This window comes from Lepidochelys kempii, chromosome 6, assembly GCF_965140265.1.
Source record: "Lepidochelys kempii isolate rLepKem1 chromosome 6, rLepKem1.hap2, whole genome shotgun sequence".
NCBI classification, from domain to species: Eukaryota; Metazoa; Chordata; order Testudines; family Cheloniidae; genus Lepidochelys; species Lepidochelys kempii.
In genome coordinates this window covers 20959937-20974385 of record NC_133261.1, presented here as the reverse complement: position 1 = coordinate 20974385, position 14449 = coordinate 20959937, and the positions used below count along the sequence as shown (strand labels likewise).

General features: G+C 40.5%; 1 protein-coding gene across 9 annotated transcripts in view; it reads right to left on the bottom strand.

Moving 5' to 3' along the window:
• Positions 1–1050: 1050 nt before the first annotated feature.
• Positions 1051–14449, bottom strand: part of TESMIN (testis expressed metallothionein like protein) — a 42581-nt gene continuing 29182 nt past the window's right edge. For 8 of the 9 annotated variants that reach the window (XM_073347055.1, XM_073347052.1, XM_073347051.1 and 5 more), the window contains 6 exons: positions 13926–14017; positions 9585–9656; positions 7624–7726; positions 5248–5385; positions 4234–4409; positions 1051–2529 (listed from right to left, as the gene is read on the bottom strand). In XM_073347055.1, the coding sequence (XP_073203156.1) occupies positions 2337–2529; positions 4234–4409; positions 5248–5385; positions 7624–7726; positions 9585–9656; positions 13926–14017 (774 nt within the window). In that variant the 3' untranslated portion in view covers positions 1051–2336. Of the gene's footprint in view, positions 2530–4233; positions 4410–5247; positions 5386–7623; positions 7727–9584; positions 9657–13925; positions 14018–14449 lie in introns of those variants that run through there. The other variant, XM_073347057.1, reaches the window with a different exon arrangement.

Genomic DNA, 14449 nt, shown 5'->3' with positions numbered 1-14449 from the left:
AATAAATTGGTTAGTCTCTAAGGTGCCACAAGTACTTCTTTTCTTTTTATTATAATAATAGAAATTGTCAGACCAGGCCAAAGTTTCAACTAGTCTGGTACCTTTTTCTCTACAGTTGCCAACACTATAAGTTTCAGAAGAAAGTGTAAAATTCCCATGTTGTTGAAGCTTAATCATAATAAAGGTGCAATACTATACCATGGAGGGAATGCCTTCATGTCCTCAGCCGATGATCAGTTTATGAAATTAAGTATCTAAGTATTAATTACTGTAGTTTTCATGTTGCTAGTATAATTGCTGATATTTCAAAACTCCAAATATTTGCATGATTTGATAAGTGCTTTATGTCTAAATAAAATAGATTAAATTCTGTTCTCAGATTCACCAGTGTAAATCCATTGAAGTCAGTGGAGTTACATTGATTCACGTGAGAGGAGAATTAGGCTCAATATCCAATATCTGTATATAGACTGATAAAGGATGGACTAGAACTCTACTGTACAATACTGCAGTGAAATATCTTATTAGTGCAGTGCAACAGGATATGATGCAAAAACAAGCATCCTGAGAAAGTCTTTTTGAAGAATTTTTGCTTCTGAGGGTTTGTCTACATGGCGCAGCAATGCCCACTAACGGGGTGCGAATTTTAAAGAGCACCAACATGCTGTGTACTAACTGGCCTCTGTAGACCCTGGTAGCGCACACTAAATGCTCCCTAGTGCATGTTACTGTAGAGCTATGGAATCAGTAACTATGTTAACGTGCAGTAGGAAACATTTAGTGTACACCAGCAGAGTCTATGTGGGCCGGTTAGTGTGCAGCATGCGGTGTGCTTTAGAATTCACAACCCTCTAGCATGCATTATCAAGCTGGGTAGACAAACCCTGTGATAAATTAAGCTATTAAGATGTTAATTTCAAACACTGATTCTAGAAATTGCTCAAAATACAGAATGCTGTAGCATGTAAATTACCTATATGCAGTAGGAGCTATTGATTGTCATAAATAAGTTCTGAAGCATACACTACCTCTTATGTTTTATTTGCTTTTTTATACATATGGTTCACAACAAAGTTATATTAAATAAAAACAATGACATTTGAAATACCTGGAAAGAAGATTTAGGCTTCCATCTAGCAAAGCACTTAACTTGCTTAATTTTATTCATGTGAATAGTCCTTGTTGAAGGTGATGGGATTACCCAGGTGATTAAATTTAAGCCCGTATTTAAATGCTTTGCTGGACCAGGGACATAGTGGAAGAATACTATAAGAAATAGGAAAAAACAAATGAAATAAAAACACTGCTCTGTCATATCAAACTCCAGTATAGAGCAGTGTGGAAGTGTTTTTAGAACATTAGTATTTGTGATTAACATATAAAACTTGGAAATAAATTGATTAAATATTTATTGTGTGAATAAAGATGGACCTAAGTGAGGATGCAAAAATGTGAACACCTTCAAAATACAGTTATCTGCAGCTAGACTGAATATTGACAGGTACAGTATATATGGACCCAAACCAAATATTCACAAAACTCCCACAAAAATGGGCAGTGAATGTTTAATCCCTTTTAAAGTAGTGCAGCTCTACTTATTATAATTGGAAGAGCAGGTGTGGGGATAGGGTCTAGAGAAAACTTTGAGGCCTTGATTTTCAGCTGCGCCTCCATCCAATCTCCATTTCTGCAGGTGTTTTTGGGCACCCGTAGTGAACTGCATATATAAATATCAATCATTCACATCTAACTACCAGATTTGAGGGAGCAAAATTGCAACTGCAAAAATGAAGGCCATATCTAAAAATCTTGGGTTTAATATTTAACTTTTTCCCCAAACTGGAAAAGTAGAGAAAACACCAAAAGATGTATATTACAAGTAATAAAGTAGCTCTCTACTCTTCTGATTTTAATAAGTACTTTCATAGTACTAAAAGGGGCCTAATCCTAAATCCTAAAATAGGCCTCTTTTGGGGCTTAATCCTAAAATCATTGACTTCGATACCTTACTTAGGTAAACTCCCCTCAAAACCATGTAAATTATTTGGATTTCAATGGCAGTTTTGTTTGGGTAAAGACTCCAGAATCTGGCCCAAAGCAATGATGTTGTTTTATGGAAAATTCTTTAACATAAGTAAAATATTCTAGGTGACTCTGAAATGTTTTGGTCCTGATTCTGATCTCACTTAAACCCTGTAATTCAGAATCAACTGAGTTAAAGTCAATGGAGTTACGTCAGTGTGAGATCAAAATCAGCCCACTGAGTAATAATAGTACTCAGAATACAGTGATGCGCAATAAAGTGAACACTCATTAGTTTTAGAATACATTGTACATTACTCAACTGTCAGCCCTTTGGACTTAAATTCTGAATGTAGAATTTGTGATAAGCATCTCCCAAACTCTTCCAAGATCATTTGTTCTGCTAGACAAAGAGAGTAAGCTTCTTTTTCTGCCTCTTCAGCTTGTGCCAGGAGACAAGCACACGTTGCTTCAACCACTTCCCAGGATATACATGTAGTAGGTTGCCTGTCAGGAAAAAAAACACAATATAAAATACTTGAATAGTAAACACTCAATATATGAAAGACAAATTACACTCTACTAAACTTACTGAAACTGAAAATACATAGTGCTGAGTCACGGTAGTTGCATAGTTACTAGATAGCATATTCCTGTGGGACATCTTAGTCCTCTACTTGTAACAGCTCTAGAAGCCAACAAGCTGCTTCTGAATCCTCCTAATTAATCACATGTAAGATAGTTTTCAGAGTAGCAGCCGTGTTAGTCTGTATTTGCAAAAAGAAAAGGAGTACTTGTGGCACCTTAGAGACTAACCAATTTATTTGAGCATGAGCTTCTGTGAGCTACAGCTCACTTCATCGGATGCAAGTGAGCTGTAGCTCACGAAAGCTTATGCTCAAATAAATTGGTTAGTCTCTAAGGTGCCACAAGTACTCCTTTTCTTTTTATGTAAGATAGTGTTCACACTAAGGGATAAGTGCATCCAAGTGCTGCATACATAGTACAAGTTGGGAAAGATGGTGCAATGAATTTCTTTCCTCTTTTGTAAGAAACAGTCAGATTCCCACCTTTGCAGTCAAGGAACATGGTCTACCATTTAAGAGGCCTAGTCAGGCACCATGGTATTTGTTCCAGGAAACAACACACATTAGCTGAAAACATACTCTGCTCATTTTTAAGCAAAAGGCAGTGAGTGTCCTCTCCTGGCACTCAGAGCCATCTTGCTTCAAGTCAACAGGATGACTCTTGTAACCCCCATATGGTTGCCATCATTCCACTCCCCCTGCAGCATGACTCAAGCAAGTAATGGCAGGACTTAGTACTAACTAACTAATTAACCAACCTCACAAGTACATGCACAAACAGTAAGCCTACAAAAACTATTTAAATTAATCAAAATAAGTCACCAGTCAGTTTTTAAAACAGAATTAATAATATGATTTTTTAAAAATTATATATGAAGGTTAAAAAATAAAAAGCCGTGGTTGATGCAGTGAAAAATTCACCTTGCATAGAAGCTTCTGGGCCTGATGCAAGGTCCATTGAAGTCAATGGAGAGACTCCTATAAATTTCAATGGGCTTTGGATCCTTATTAAGTTTTATTATGTTTATTAGGATGGTCCCTAGGGTCCACAAAAGAATGGGGTCCTGTTGGGCTGGGCACTGTTAAGAGTAGTAGACAGTCCCTGTCCCATATAGCGTACAATCTACATGGGCAAGACAGACAACAAGTAGAGGAGAAAGGGGTATAACATACAAGCAGGGTGAACAATGTGATCACCTGCAAACATTGTGTAAATGACATTTTAAAAAAATTCTTTGGCCACGATTTTGTTAAGAGGGGATTAGCTAAATCGAAAGACAAATAAGGGAGAAGGGATGCTAAAAATGAGTGGGATGGGGAAGAGAGAAGAGTGGGGGAAGGATCAGGTCCTCAATCAGTAAAAAAGTAATTGCAGTTCGGTAAGTAGGTGTAATATTTATAAACCCTAAAGGATGCACAGTGTATTCCTAACGGGTTTGTCTTAAATCACCTTTCTAAGCCTATAAATCCAAAATTATGTGTGGATCCACAGATATCTGTTATACAAACCATTAGTCAATATTAGTCACTATTTTTTAGATAACGCAGTGATGGGCACTTCAGAAAAATCTAAAATAACATGGACAGATAGATGGACTTCATTTTGTTAATGCCAAATATTCACCTGTCTCGTCTAGATTTTGATAACATATCAAATGTAGATGTTGAAACAAGGATGTTTCCTTCATTATTTCTAATCTCTGTGTAGTTTGGCATGTTCATTAGTGTTTTTCGATCTGGGCTTTCTTCATAATTTTTGCAACCAATGCATTTGCAAATAGAGGAACACATAATTTTCGCCTGGAAAAAACAAAATACTTTGATTTAAACCAACACTAAAATCATAAATTACTAAACATACATAAGAGTATCTATTGGAGCCATGCTACCACAGACTCACCCTGACTGTTCCAGTCCTGGAGACTCCCAGAGGGAGACTAGAGAAAAGTCAGCAGAGCAAGGGGCTATTATCAGCTTTTCCAAGTATTCTCTGTGGGGCCACAGAGGGGAATGATTGGGATGTGTATGCCTCGAACCATGCACATGGCCCACCCACTCCTTCCCTCTAGCCTGCCTAGTCTCCTTCAGCTCCCGCAGCATGGACTCCAGACATGTGGAGGACTTTGCTGGATCAGATGGGAGGGCAATGACACAGAAGCAACTGAGCCACCCTTCCACACGGACAGGAAAAATCTGCACTTGGGGCCTGATCCAAAAGTCCAATGAAGCCAATGGGAAACTGTCCTCTGCCTTCAAATGCTTTTGGATCAGGGGTGGGGCAAGGCCCTTCAGGGACCAAACAACAACTGAGAACTGGTGGAGCGTAGTTGTGCTTTGCTACTCCCAACACAGCCTTTCCCCATCCCCTACACTGGAGCAAGGAGTGCAGTTGGCATAGGAGCCTGCTGAGAGCTCCTCCACCCCCATAGGGAAATTCTTAGCTGGTGACCCACAGCCAGATCAGGGAAAAGGATCTGTCCCCCTAAGTTGAATAAGATTTAGAACGAACAATCTGAGGGGGGAAAAGACAAATATTTATTTTTAGTGTCTAACATTATTTATGCAAAAACAGCTGGATCAGAACATATCCATTTTCATTAAGAACACGATTAATGCTAGGAAAGTTCACTTGACTAACCTCAAAGCACTCACAATAATTCTTAAGGCACCCTGAGCGCTTGCAATTACATCCTTTGTTGTGGCGAGGTTTAATATCCCCCAGTTTCCCTTTCCCAATCTTTGGTAGGAAAGCTTCTGGGTTTCTATCAAGACAAGCCTAGAACAAAAAGCATTGGCATGTGAGACATTCACAGAAATTTTCCTTATGTAAAATACAAGATCAACTGTGCTTATGAAAAAAAAAGTACTTACATGTAATTCTTATTCTCTGAGGCATGTGCAATAGACCCACACCTCTGAGTCTGGATATCTAGTGTAAAGTAAGTGGGAATTCCTATAACTCAAAATTCTGAGCTGACAGGGCTCAGCCAAGGGTACCATGTGCTGTCCCTCTTATGGTAAACTCTAGTGACTCCTACTCTCCAGCTCACTTAAGATTAGTCTGGTACATGGCACATTATTCTTAAATAATCTTAATATAATATGGCTCAATCACGAAATGCTAAAGCTCACTCATTGTGCAAACTGAAGCCACTGTCACCAGAAATATAACATTCCATGTAAGAAACTTGAAGTCACTGGTATTTATCTGAGGAGGTTTCATCAGATTTATAAATATCATACTAAAGGTCTGATCTAAAGCCCTTTTGTTGAAGACAATGGGAGTCTTTCAGTTGACTTCAATGGGTTTTCAATCAGGCCTTAAGATTTCATGACACCAAGGACTTCTAAAAGGCAGGCTTTAAATGTAACAAGCCCCTCATGAATCGGAGGAAAAGGGACAGCAGAGAAACTGGTCTGCCTTCAGCGTGGTGATACACACAACTGAAACAGGACCCAGAGGTGAAAGTAAGCCGGTACGCCCCGGTACAGCGTACCGGCAAGAGCTGGTGCGCAGTACCAGGGTGGATTGGCTTCCCTGGGTGCAATTTAAAGGGCCTGCGGCTCCCAGCGGAGATTTAAAGGGCCCAGGGCGGTAGCAGCGGCTGAGCCCTGGGCCCTTTAAATCGTCCCTGGAGCCCCACCGCCGCTTCCCCAGGGCTCCGGCAGGCTCTGGGGACAATTTAAAGGGTCCGGGGCAGCAGTGGCGGCTGGAGCCCCGTCCCCGGAGCCCTGCTACCGGAGCCCTGGGGAAGCGGCGGCGGGGCTCTGGGGACGATTTAAAGGGCCCAGGGCTCCGGCCGCTGCTACCACCCCAGGCCCTTTAAACCGCTGCCAGAGCCCCTGGCTGCCGCTGTTACCACAGGGAGGGGGAAGGAGGCACTTGCCGGTACAGGGTGCGCCGGGGCTGGCTCTGACCCCCCTCAGCCCCGCCCCTTCCGGGAGCCAGAGCCGGCCCCAGCTCAGCCCCGTACCGGTAAGTCCCTACACTTACTTTCATCCCTGCAGTAACCAAATATACTCTCCAGGATGCAATCTGAAGTAGCAAGGAGAACTTCAGGCACCTGCTTGGAGAGTCCAAACCTCTCCAGCTTTACCATCCAAAGAGCCATGCTGACACAGAAAGAAATCCAAGGGTATGATGCAATGAAGTGCCATGGTTTTGTGTGATCAGATGTGACAAAACTCTCAGTCTGATGAGATCAGCATCAGCTACTACCACTATTCACAGTGCTTAGAACTATATTGGGGAATTCCTGACAGTTGCAGTCTAGGAGCACAGACCAAGTAATACAGAGTTATTATAACGCACCTACCTTTGGAAAATAGATTTCTTTTATGTTCAAATTTTACAAAAATTAGCTAGATAATATAATTCTGTTGTAACAGCCGAGACAGATATACTATATTGCTTCTTGCATAGCAATTAGCCCTCTATTTTTCACTCTTTTATTCCCCTCAAAGGTTAATCAAAGGCTCCAAATATGGAGGTGATCTTCCTTCCAAGACATCAGGTTCAACATAGCTGCCATTAAAGAGCCTTTATATTACTGCATGAGTCATACAGAAAGAGTAACAAAAGGGCCCTATGAAATGCCCATTCCTCTCATGTTGAGGGGTCTATCAGACCGGATAACAACTTGGATATCAGTTTCTTCTGTTTGATTTTGAGACATTACACATTTTTTCTTCCAAGTGAAAATCTTTTCTTAAATTAAATTCTGATATGCTCCACTTCCCTCCAATTTTTTCGAGGACATCCCTCACAGTTCAACTAAAATAATGCTGATTATGATCCAAAAGGGTCAAAAGTCCTATGAAGTGAATGAAAATTTTTAACTGCAATGACTTTTTTTTATTTAAAAACAATATACGGACTATATGCCACTTACTCTATCTAGGTTTTAAATCGGACTATTTTAAATTACAGAATTTTTGAAGCCGAACCAAAACCAACAAAAACACTTGTATATTTTTTCCTGTCTGAACTAGATACATATTATACTTTTATTACCTTAATAGCTTTAAACCGCTCAGTTTCATGAAATGGATTGTTGTAACAATTATTACAGTTGCAGTTGTTGCAAAAATCACCATTGGCAAAGCAATCGCAATATCTGTGTTTAACAAAGCAAATATATATACAAATTTAGAATTTTTCATCATTCTCCTTTTTCAAGAAAGAATTTCTGGTAACCAAACAAGAAACATATATGTCTCACACACACACTATATCTGATGCTTACTTCTCTCTCACACATTTTATAATCTATGCCAAAACCATAATGACATAATGAAATTCTATCAGCATCTGTATATCTCTCTCTCTATATATATCATAGAATCATAGAATATCAGGGTTAGAAGGGACCTCAGGAGGTCATCTAGTCCAACCCCCTGCTCAAAGCAGGACCAATCCCCATTTAAATCATCCCAGCCAGGGCTTTGTCAAGCCTGACCTTAAAAACTTCTAAGGAAGGAGATTCTACCACCTCCCTAGGTAACACATTCCAGTGTTTCACCACCCTCCTAGTGAAAAAGTTTTTCCTAATATCCAACCTAAACCTCCCACACTGCAACTTGAGACCATTACTCCTTGTCCTGTCATCTTCTACCACTGAGAACAGTCTAGAACCATCCTCTTTGGAACCACCTCTCAGGTAGTTGAAAGCAGCTATCAAATCCCCCCTCATTCCTCTCTTCTACAGACTAAACAATCCCAGTTCCCTCAGCCTCTCCTCATAACTCATGTGTTCCAGACCCCTAATCATTTTTGTTGCCCTTCACTGGACTCTCTCCAATTTTTCCACATCCTTCTTGTAGTGTGGGGCCCAAAACTGGACACAGTACTCCAGATGGGGCCTCACCAATGTTGAATAGAGTGGAACGATCACGTCCCTCGATCTGCTGGCTATGCCCCTACTTATACATCCCAAAATGCCATTGGCCTTCTTGGCAACAAGGGCACACTGTTGACTCATATCCAGCTTCTTGTCCACTGTCACCCCTAGGTCCTTTTCCGCAGAACTGCTGCCTAGCCATTCGGTCCCTAGTCTGTAGCTGTGCATTGGGTTCTTCCATCCTAAGTGCAGGACCCTGCACTTATCCTTGTTGAACCTCATCAGATTTCTTTTGGCCCAATCCTCCAATTTGTCTAGGTCCCTCTGTATCCTATCCCTGCCCTCCAGTGTATCTACCACTCCTCCCAGTTTAGTATCATCCGCAAATTTGCTGAGAGTGCAATCCACACCATCCTCCAGATCATTTATGAAGATATTGAACAAAACCGGCCCCAAGACCGACCCCTGGGGCACTCCACTTGACACCGGCTGCCAACTAGACATGGAGCCATTGATCACTACCCGTTGAGCCCGACAATCTAGCCAACTTTCTACCCACCTTATAGTGCATTCATCCAGCCCATACTTCTTTAACTTGCTGACAAGAATACTGTGGGAGACGGTGCCAAAAGCTTTGCTAAAGTCAAGAAACAATACATCCACTGCTTTCCCTTCATCCACAGAACCAGTAATCTCATCATGGAAGGCAATTAGATTAGTCAGGCATTCCCTTGGTGAATCCATGCTGACTGTTCCTGATGTATATATATACATGGAGAGAAGTGAGCCTCAAGTATACAGAAGTTGATACAATTTCATAATGTTTTTGCCACATATTATAATCAATATTATTTAGTTTCAGGTTTTATTCTTCAAAACTCTGGACCATATGTAGTCATGTACACCTCTGGGCCAGATCCACGGGTGGTGTAAACAGGCCTAGCTATAATGACCACAATGGGGTTACACTAATTTACATCCACTAAGGATCTGACCCTCTCTGGTTTTAACCCAACATACTAATTGTGTATTTTGGGACATGCATGCATTCTATTTCATGTTTTCTAAGCTTTGCCTTTTCCAAAATAAACTTAGCTCATATTTCATAATAAATGCTAGATGGTTAGTTACTTACAATTTCAAACACTGAGATTTGGTACAGTTACATGGTTTTTTAGACTTTGTATCCCATGAACTAAGAGGCAATCTATAAAGTTTAAAAAAGAAAAGAAATTAAATGATACTTGAATGTAAAAACTTATTAAAATAAATTATGATTCTTTTTCCCCCAAACCACAAATCCTGACTTTTTAGCATCAGATATCAGTATTATTTAAAGATGATTTGCAAATACAGCATAATTAAGAAAGATTCATTAGCTATAGAATTATATGGTGAATTCCCCATAGTTAGATTTAGAGTCATCAGCATATAAATTAACGTTTAAAACTGATATATTTTGTTTTTTCAGGTCCCCGAAGTCCAAATCACTGACTCCAAGTGATGCCTAGCATGCGCATGCTTGTAACATCACATCAACTATGGAGTCTGCCGGAACATACAGCAGGCAAATCGGACGGTTTAGGAGATGTCGGATAAACACAGATTTTTTTTAAAGCATATTATGTAGGTTTTCTCAATTTTTTTTTGATGTAGCATGAAATAAGGGAATGTCAAATTCTTGAAATATTTCAGAGCTGAAAGAAAGGAAAGGACCTCAGATGTGACTGGGCCTATGGAAAGGTGATGGGGAGAGAGGAGAATCTGCTTTTTATTTGAAGTTTTCAGCTGGGGTTTTACTGAAGAGTTAGAGTACGGGATAAATCTGCAGCACTACAGAGAGTTTTGCAAAGAGTTTGGAGTGCAGAAGGGAGAAGATATATGGACTGATCCAAAAAATCCAAAACTAAAACAAGGTTTGTTTCATGGTTTTTGTCAAGGAAAATCATGCCTCACCAATCTATTAGAATTCTTTGAAGGGGTCAACAACTATATGAACAAGGGTTCTCCAGTGGATATAGCGTACTTGGACTTTCAGAAAGCCTTTGACAAGGTCCCTCACCAAAGGCTCTTAAGTAAAGTAAGCCATTATGGGATAAGAGGGAATGTCCTCTCATGGATCAGTAACTGGTTAAAAGACGGGAAACAAAGGGTAGGAATTAATGGTCAGTTTTAAGAATGGAGAAAGGTAAATAGTGGTCATCAAGGGATCTGTACTGGATCCAGTGCTGTTCAAACATATTCATAAATGATCTGGAAAAAGTGGTGTACAGTGAGGTGGCAAAATTTGCAGATGATACAAAATTACTCAAGATACTTAAGTCCAAAGCAGACTGAGAAGAGTTACAAAGGGATATCATAAAACTGGATGACTGGACATCAAAATGGCAGATGAAATTTAATGTTATGAATGCAAAGTAATCCACATTAGAAAACATAAGCCCAACTATACATGCAAAATGATAAATTCTAAATTAGCTATTACCACTCAAAAAAGAGATCTTGGAGTCTTTGTGGATAGTTCTCTCAAAACATCCGCTCAATGTGTAGCAGCAGTCAAAAAAGCGAACAGAATGTTGGGAATCAATGGGACCAATACAGCATTGGAGAGTATGACTAACAGTTGTTGAAATTAAGTGCTCTAAGTAGAGCTGGACAGAGGAAGCCACCATTTGCAGGGTGCAACTGTGATGTCCTGGCCCTTTAAATGTTTGAGCATACCCCCCCCCCCCAGTGCAAAGCCTCACTTTTGTGTTAGTTTCAGTTTTCCTACTGAACAATAAAGCTACCATCACATCAGTCAGCTGTGCTTTTATCAGCTCCCATTGTGTCTATCTCCTTCTGTGCTGGGTTCTAATAGAACATATTAGTGATGAGGAATTTTTATCCCATGAGTGTCTAGTGCTCCCTTTGCCTGAAGAAGACAATCATTATCATCAACATCATCATCAAAAGGAAAAAAGTTCATCTAGACTCAGAGGCACAAGGTGACAATCTGCTGCTTTTTGCTGCTGGGACTGTGAGAGCCAACTAGCTAGAGAGGGAGAAGTAGGCAAATAAAACTGAACAAAAGATAAAGGGTTCTGCAATTACTGCTGGAGTTGTGAAAACAAAGCAGTGAGGCAGAAGCAAGCAGAGAGGGAGCCCAAGTACAACCACAGGAAGAATTCTGCATTCTGCAGTGTAGACAGAGCCAGAAGAGGCAGACTAAGTGCAGCCAGTGCACAGTAAAAAGGAAAAAAAAGTTTCACTGTGGGAAAGAAGACCTTCAGGAAATGTGAAGTCCAACAGGAGAGCAGAGAAATGGCAACTTTTGTGGGAAATGTTGGTGAGTTTGATGAAGACCAGAAATCATGGGTAGCGTACCTTGAACGTTTTGAGCAATTTCTTGCTTGCAACTCCATTTCAGACATACAAAGAGTTTCAATCTTGCTGACAATGATGGGTTCAAAGGCATATGGACTGCTGTGTGACCTACTGTCTCCAACCATGCCCTGAACTGCCACGTCTGCCACAATTCCTGCAACAATGCAGGAATATTTTTTCCTACCCCACTGATGAAGCAGAATAATATTGGTTCCATCAGTTACATCAGAGAAGTGGAGAGTCAGAAGTACAATTTATTGCTGCTCTCAGAATGTTGTCAGAACACTGTCAGTTCCAACAAATATTAAGTGACGCCCACATGACCAATCTGTCTCTGGATTATGCAATGACCAGATCTGGAAAAAGTTACTGACTGTATCAGCCCTTTCACATGCAAAAAGGCTGTTGAGATAGCAATTGTCATGGAGACTGCAGAGAAGGATTTGCTGAAATTTAATGTGAATCAAGAAGTTCCCCTCCTGCACTGGCGAGACAAAGGACCACAGGAACTTAAGGAACTTCTGTGTGGCTGTTATGCATAAACCACATGTGCTGAGAAGGAATGCTGGGCATGCCAACTTATCTTCAGGAAGTGCAAAAAGAAAGGACACATTGCTGTGACCTGTCACACAGTTCAATGACCAGCAACACAGAGTAGCCATACATCTAAGAAGACACCTATCGAGACTGAACCTAAGAAAGGATGGAAGTTGGGAATTCATCATATGGAAAAAGACAAGAGTTCTTGTGACACTGATCAAGACCTAGCACTACATCTGTTATCAGAAGCTGGAGTAAAAGATGCTATCTTGGTCACATTCTTGATCGAGGGAGTTCCTACAAGAATGCAGCTTGATACTGGAGCTGCCATCTCACTGAGTTCTGCATCTACCTATCACCAGATGTTGTCACAAGTTCCTCTGGAACAGTGGTTCTCAACCAGAGGTCCGGGGCCCCCTGGGGGGTCATGAGCAGGTTTCAGGCGGTCTGCCAAAATTAACCAGAGAGCAGGGCTGGTGTTAGACTCACTGGGGTCTGCGGCTGAAGCATAAGCCTGAGCCCCACTACCCAGATTGAAGCCGAAGCCCAAGTAATTTACCTTTGCAGGGCCCCCTGTGGTGTGGGGCTCCGGGAAATTGCCCTGCTTGCTACACCCTAATGCCAGACCTAGCTTTTAATCTACTGGATATGCAGAAAAACAACTGTTATAGCACAGGTGCGCCATGGAGATTTTATAGCATGTAGGGGGGCCTCAGAAAGAAAAAGGCTGAGAACCCCTGCTCTGGAAGACACCTTCATGGTTTTGAAGACTTATACTGGAGAAAAGTTAGTCCCCAAAGGGATACTCCAGGTGAAAGTTCACCTTCATGGACAATCAGTTGTTTTACCCTTGTATGTGATTGAAGGAAAGTATCCACCATTCTCTGCCAGATCTTGAACTGAGAAGCTCAAGGTGAATTGGGTTAAGATCAAGGTGATAAGAAAAGCATCTTGAAATCAAGAAACACTGGGCAGAAACTCCAAAATTTTTGAAAAGGAAGTTGGACAGATGAGCAACAGGTCAGTGAAGCTCACTGTTAAGTCTTTAAGGTGTTTCATGTTAACCACATAAATGATAATGTACATACATTAGGGAAGTTTTTTAAAATAGGGTGGGGAAATGTGATGTCCTGTCCCTTTAAATGTTGGAGCACTCCTCCCTCCCCAGTGCAAAGCTTTGCTTTCCTGTTAGTTTCAGTTTTGCTGAAGAACAATAAAGTTACCACCACAGCAATCTGCTGTGTTTCTATTAGTTCCCTCTGTGTCAATCTCCTTCTCTGTTGTGTCCAACTGTCACTGCAACAACAACTTTTATTGGTCCTACAAAACTCAGGAACTATGTTACATATTTTTGAGCATTATCTTGAATCTAACAATTTACATATTTACAGACAAACAGCATTATTGTAACAGAAATGCTTTCTTTATTGGGAGAGAGAGGAAAAGACATATTAAGAACAACAGTATCAGTGCTTGAAGTGAACTCTCCAAAACGAGAAGAAATATTACAATTGTACAAAATAACTTGACACTGAAATTAGTAGCAAATTAAAGGTTTTGTGTTTCTTACCCAACTAAAGTCATTTTTGTTGGCCCTTGAAGATTTCCTTCCGATTGGAATGTGACACTGCTAGCTACTGATTGTAAGGATCCATTCTCAAGCTGTTCAAAATAATAAGCAAAAATTCTGTTTGTGCTAAGTTTTAATAAAGACAAATCATTTCTGTTACTATGAGAATGAGACAGAGAACAGTGGACTGGTTTAATCAGGTAGAAGTTACTAATAAAACTAACGGAGGCACAGATCTTGGGAAAATATGTAGTCACATTCTTTAGAAAGGTTCAATATGCCAGGACCCTTGTCTTCATTATTACAGAGAACTAGCAGTAAGTTTAATTTTTGCTGTTCAGCACTGGCACAATATTTTCATGCTGCTGTCTAGTCTGGGTCCAATCTCTTTTTAATTCCGGCAGTCAGTAGCCACTGGCCACTGCCACTGATGTTTTCCATTGAGTTTAAATGTAATAAACCCTTTGACTGGCCCCAGAGCATGTGAAATTTAAAGAGAGAACAACCATTAGGACCTTTTTTGG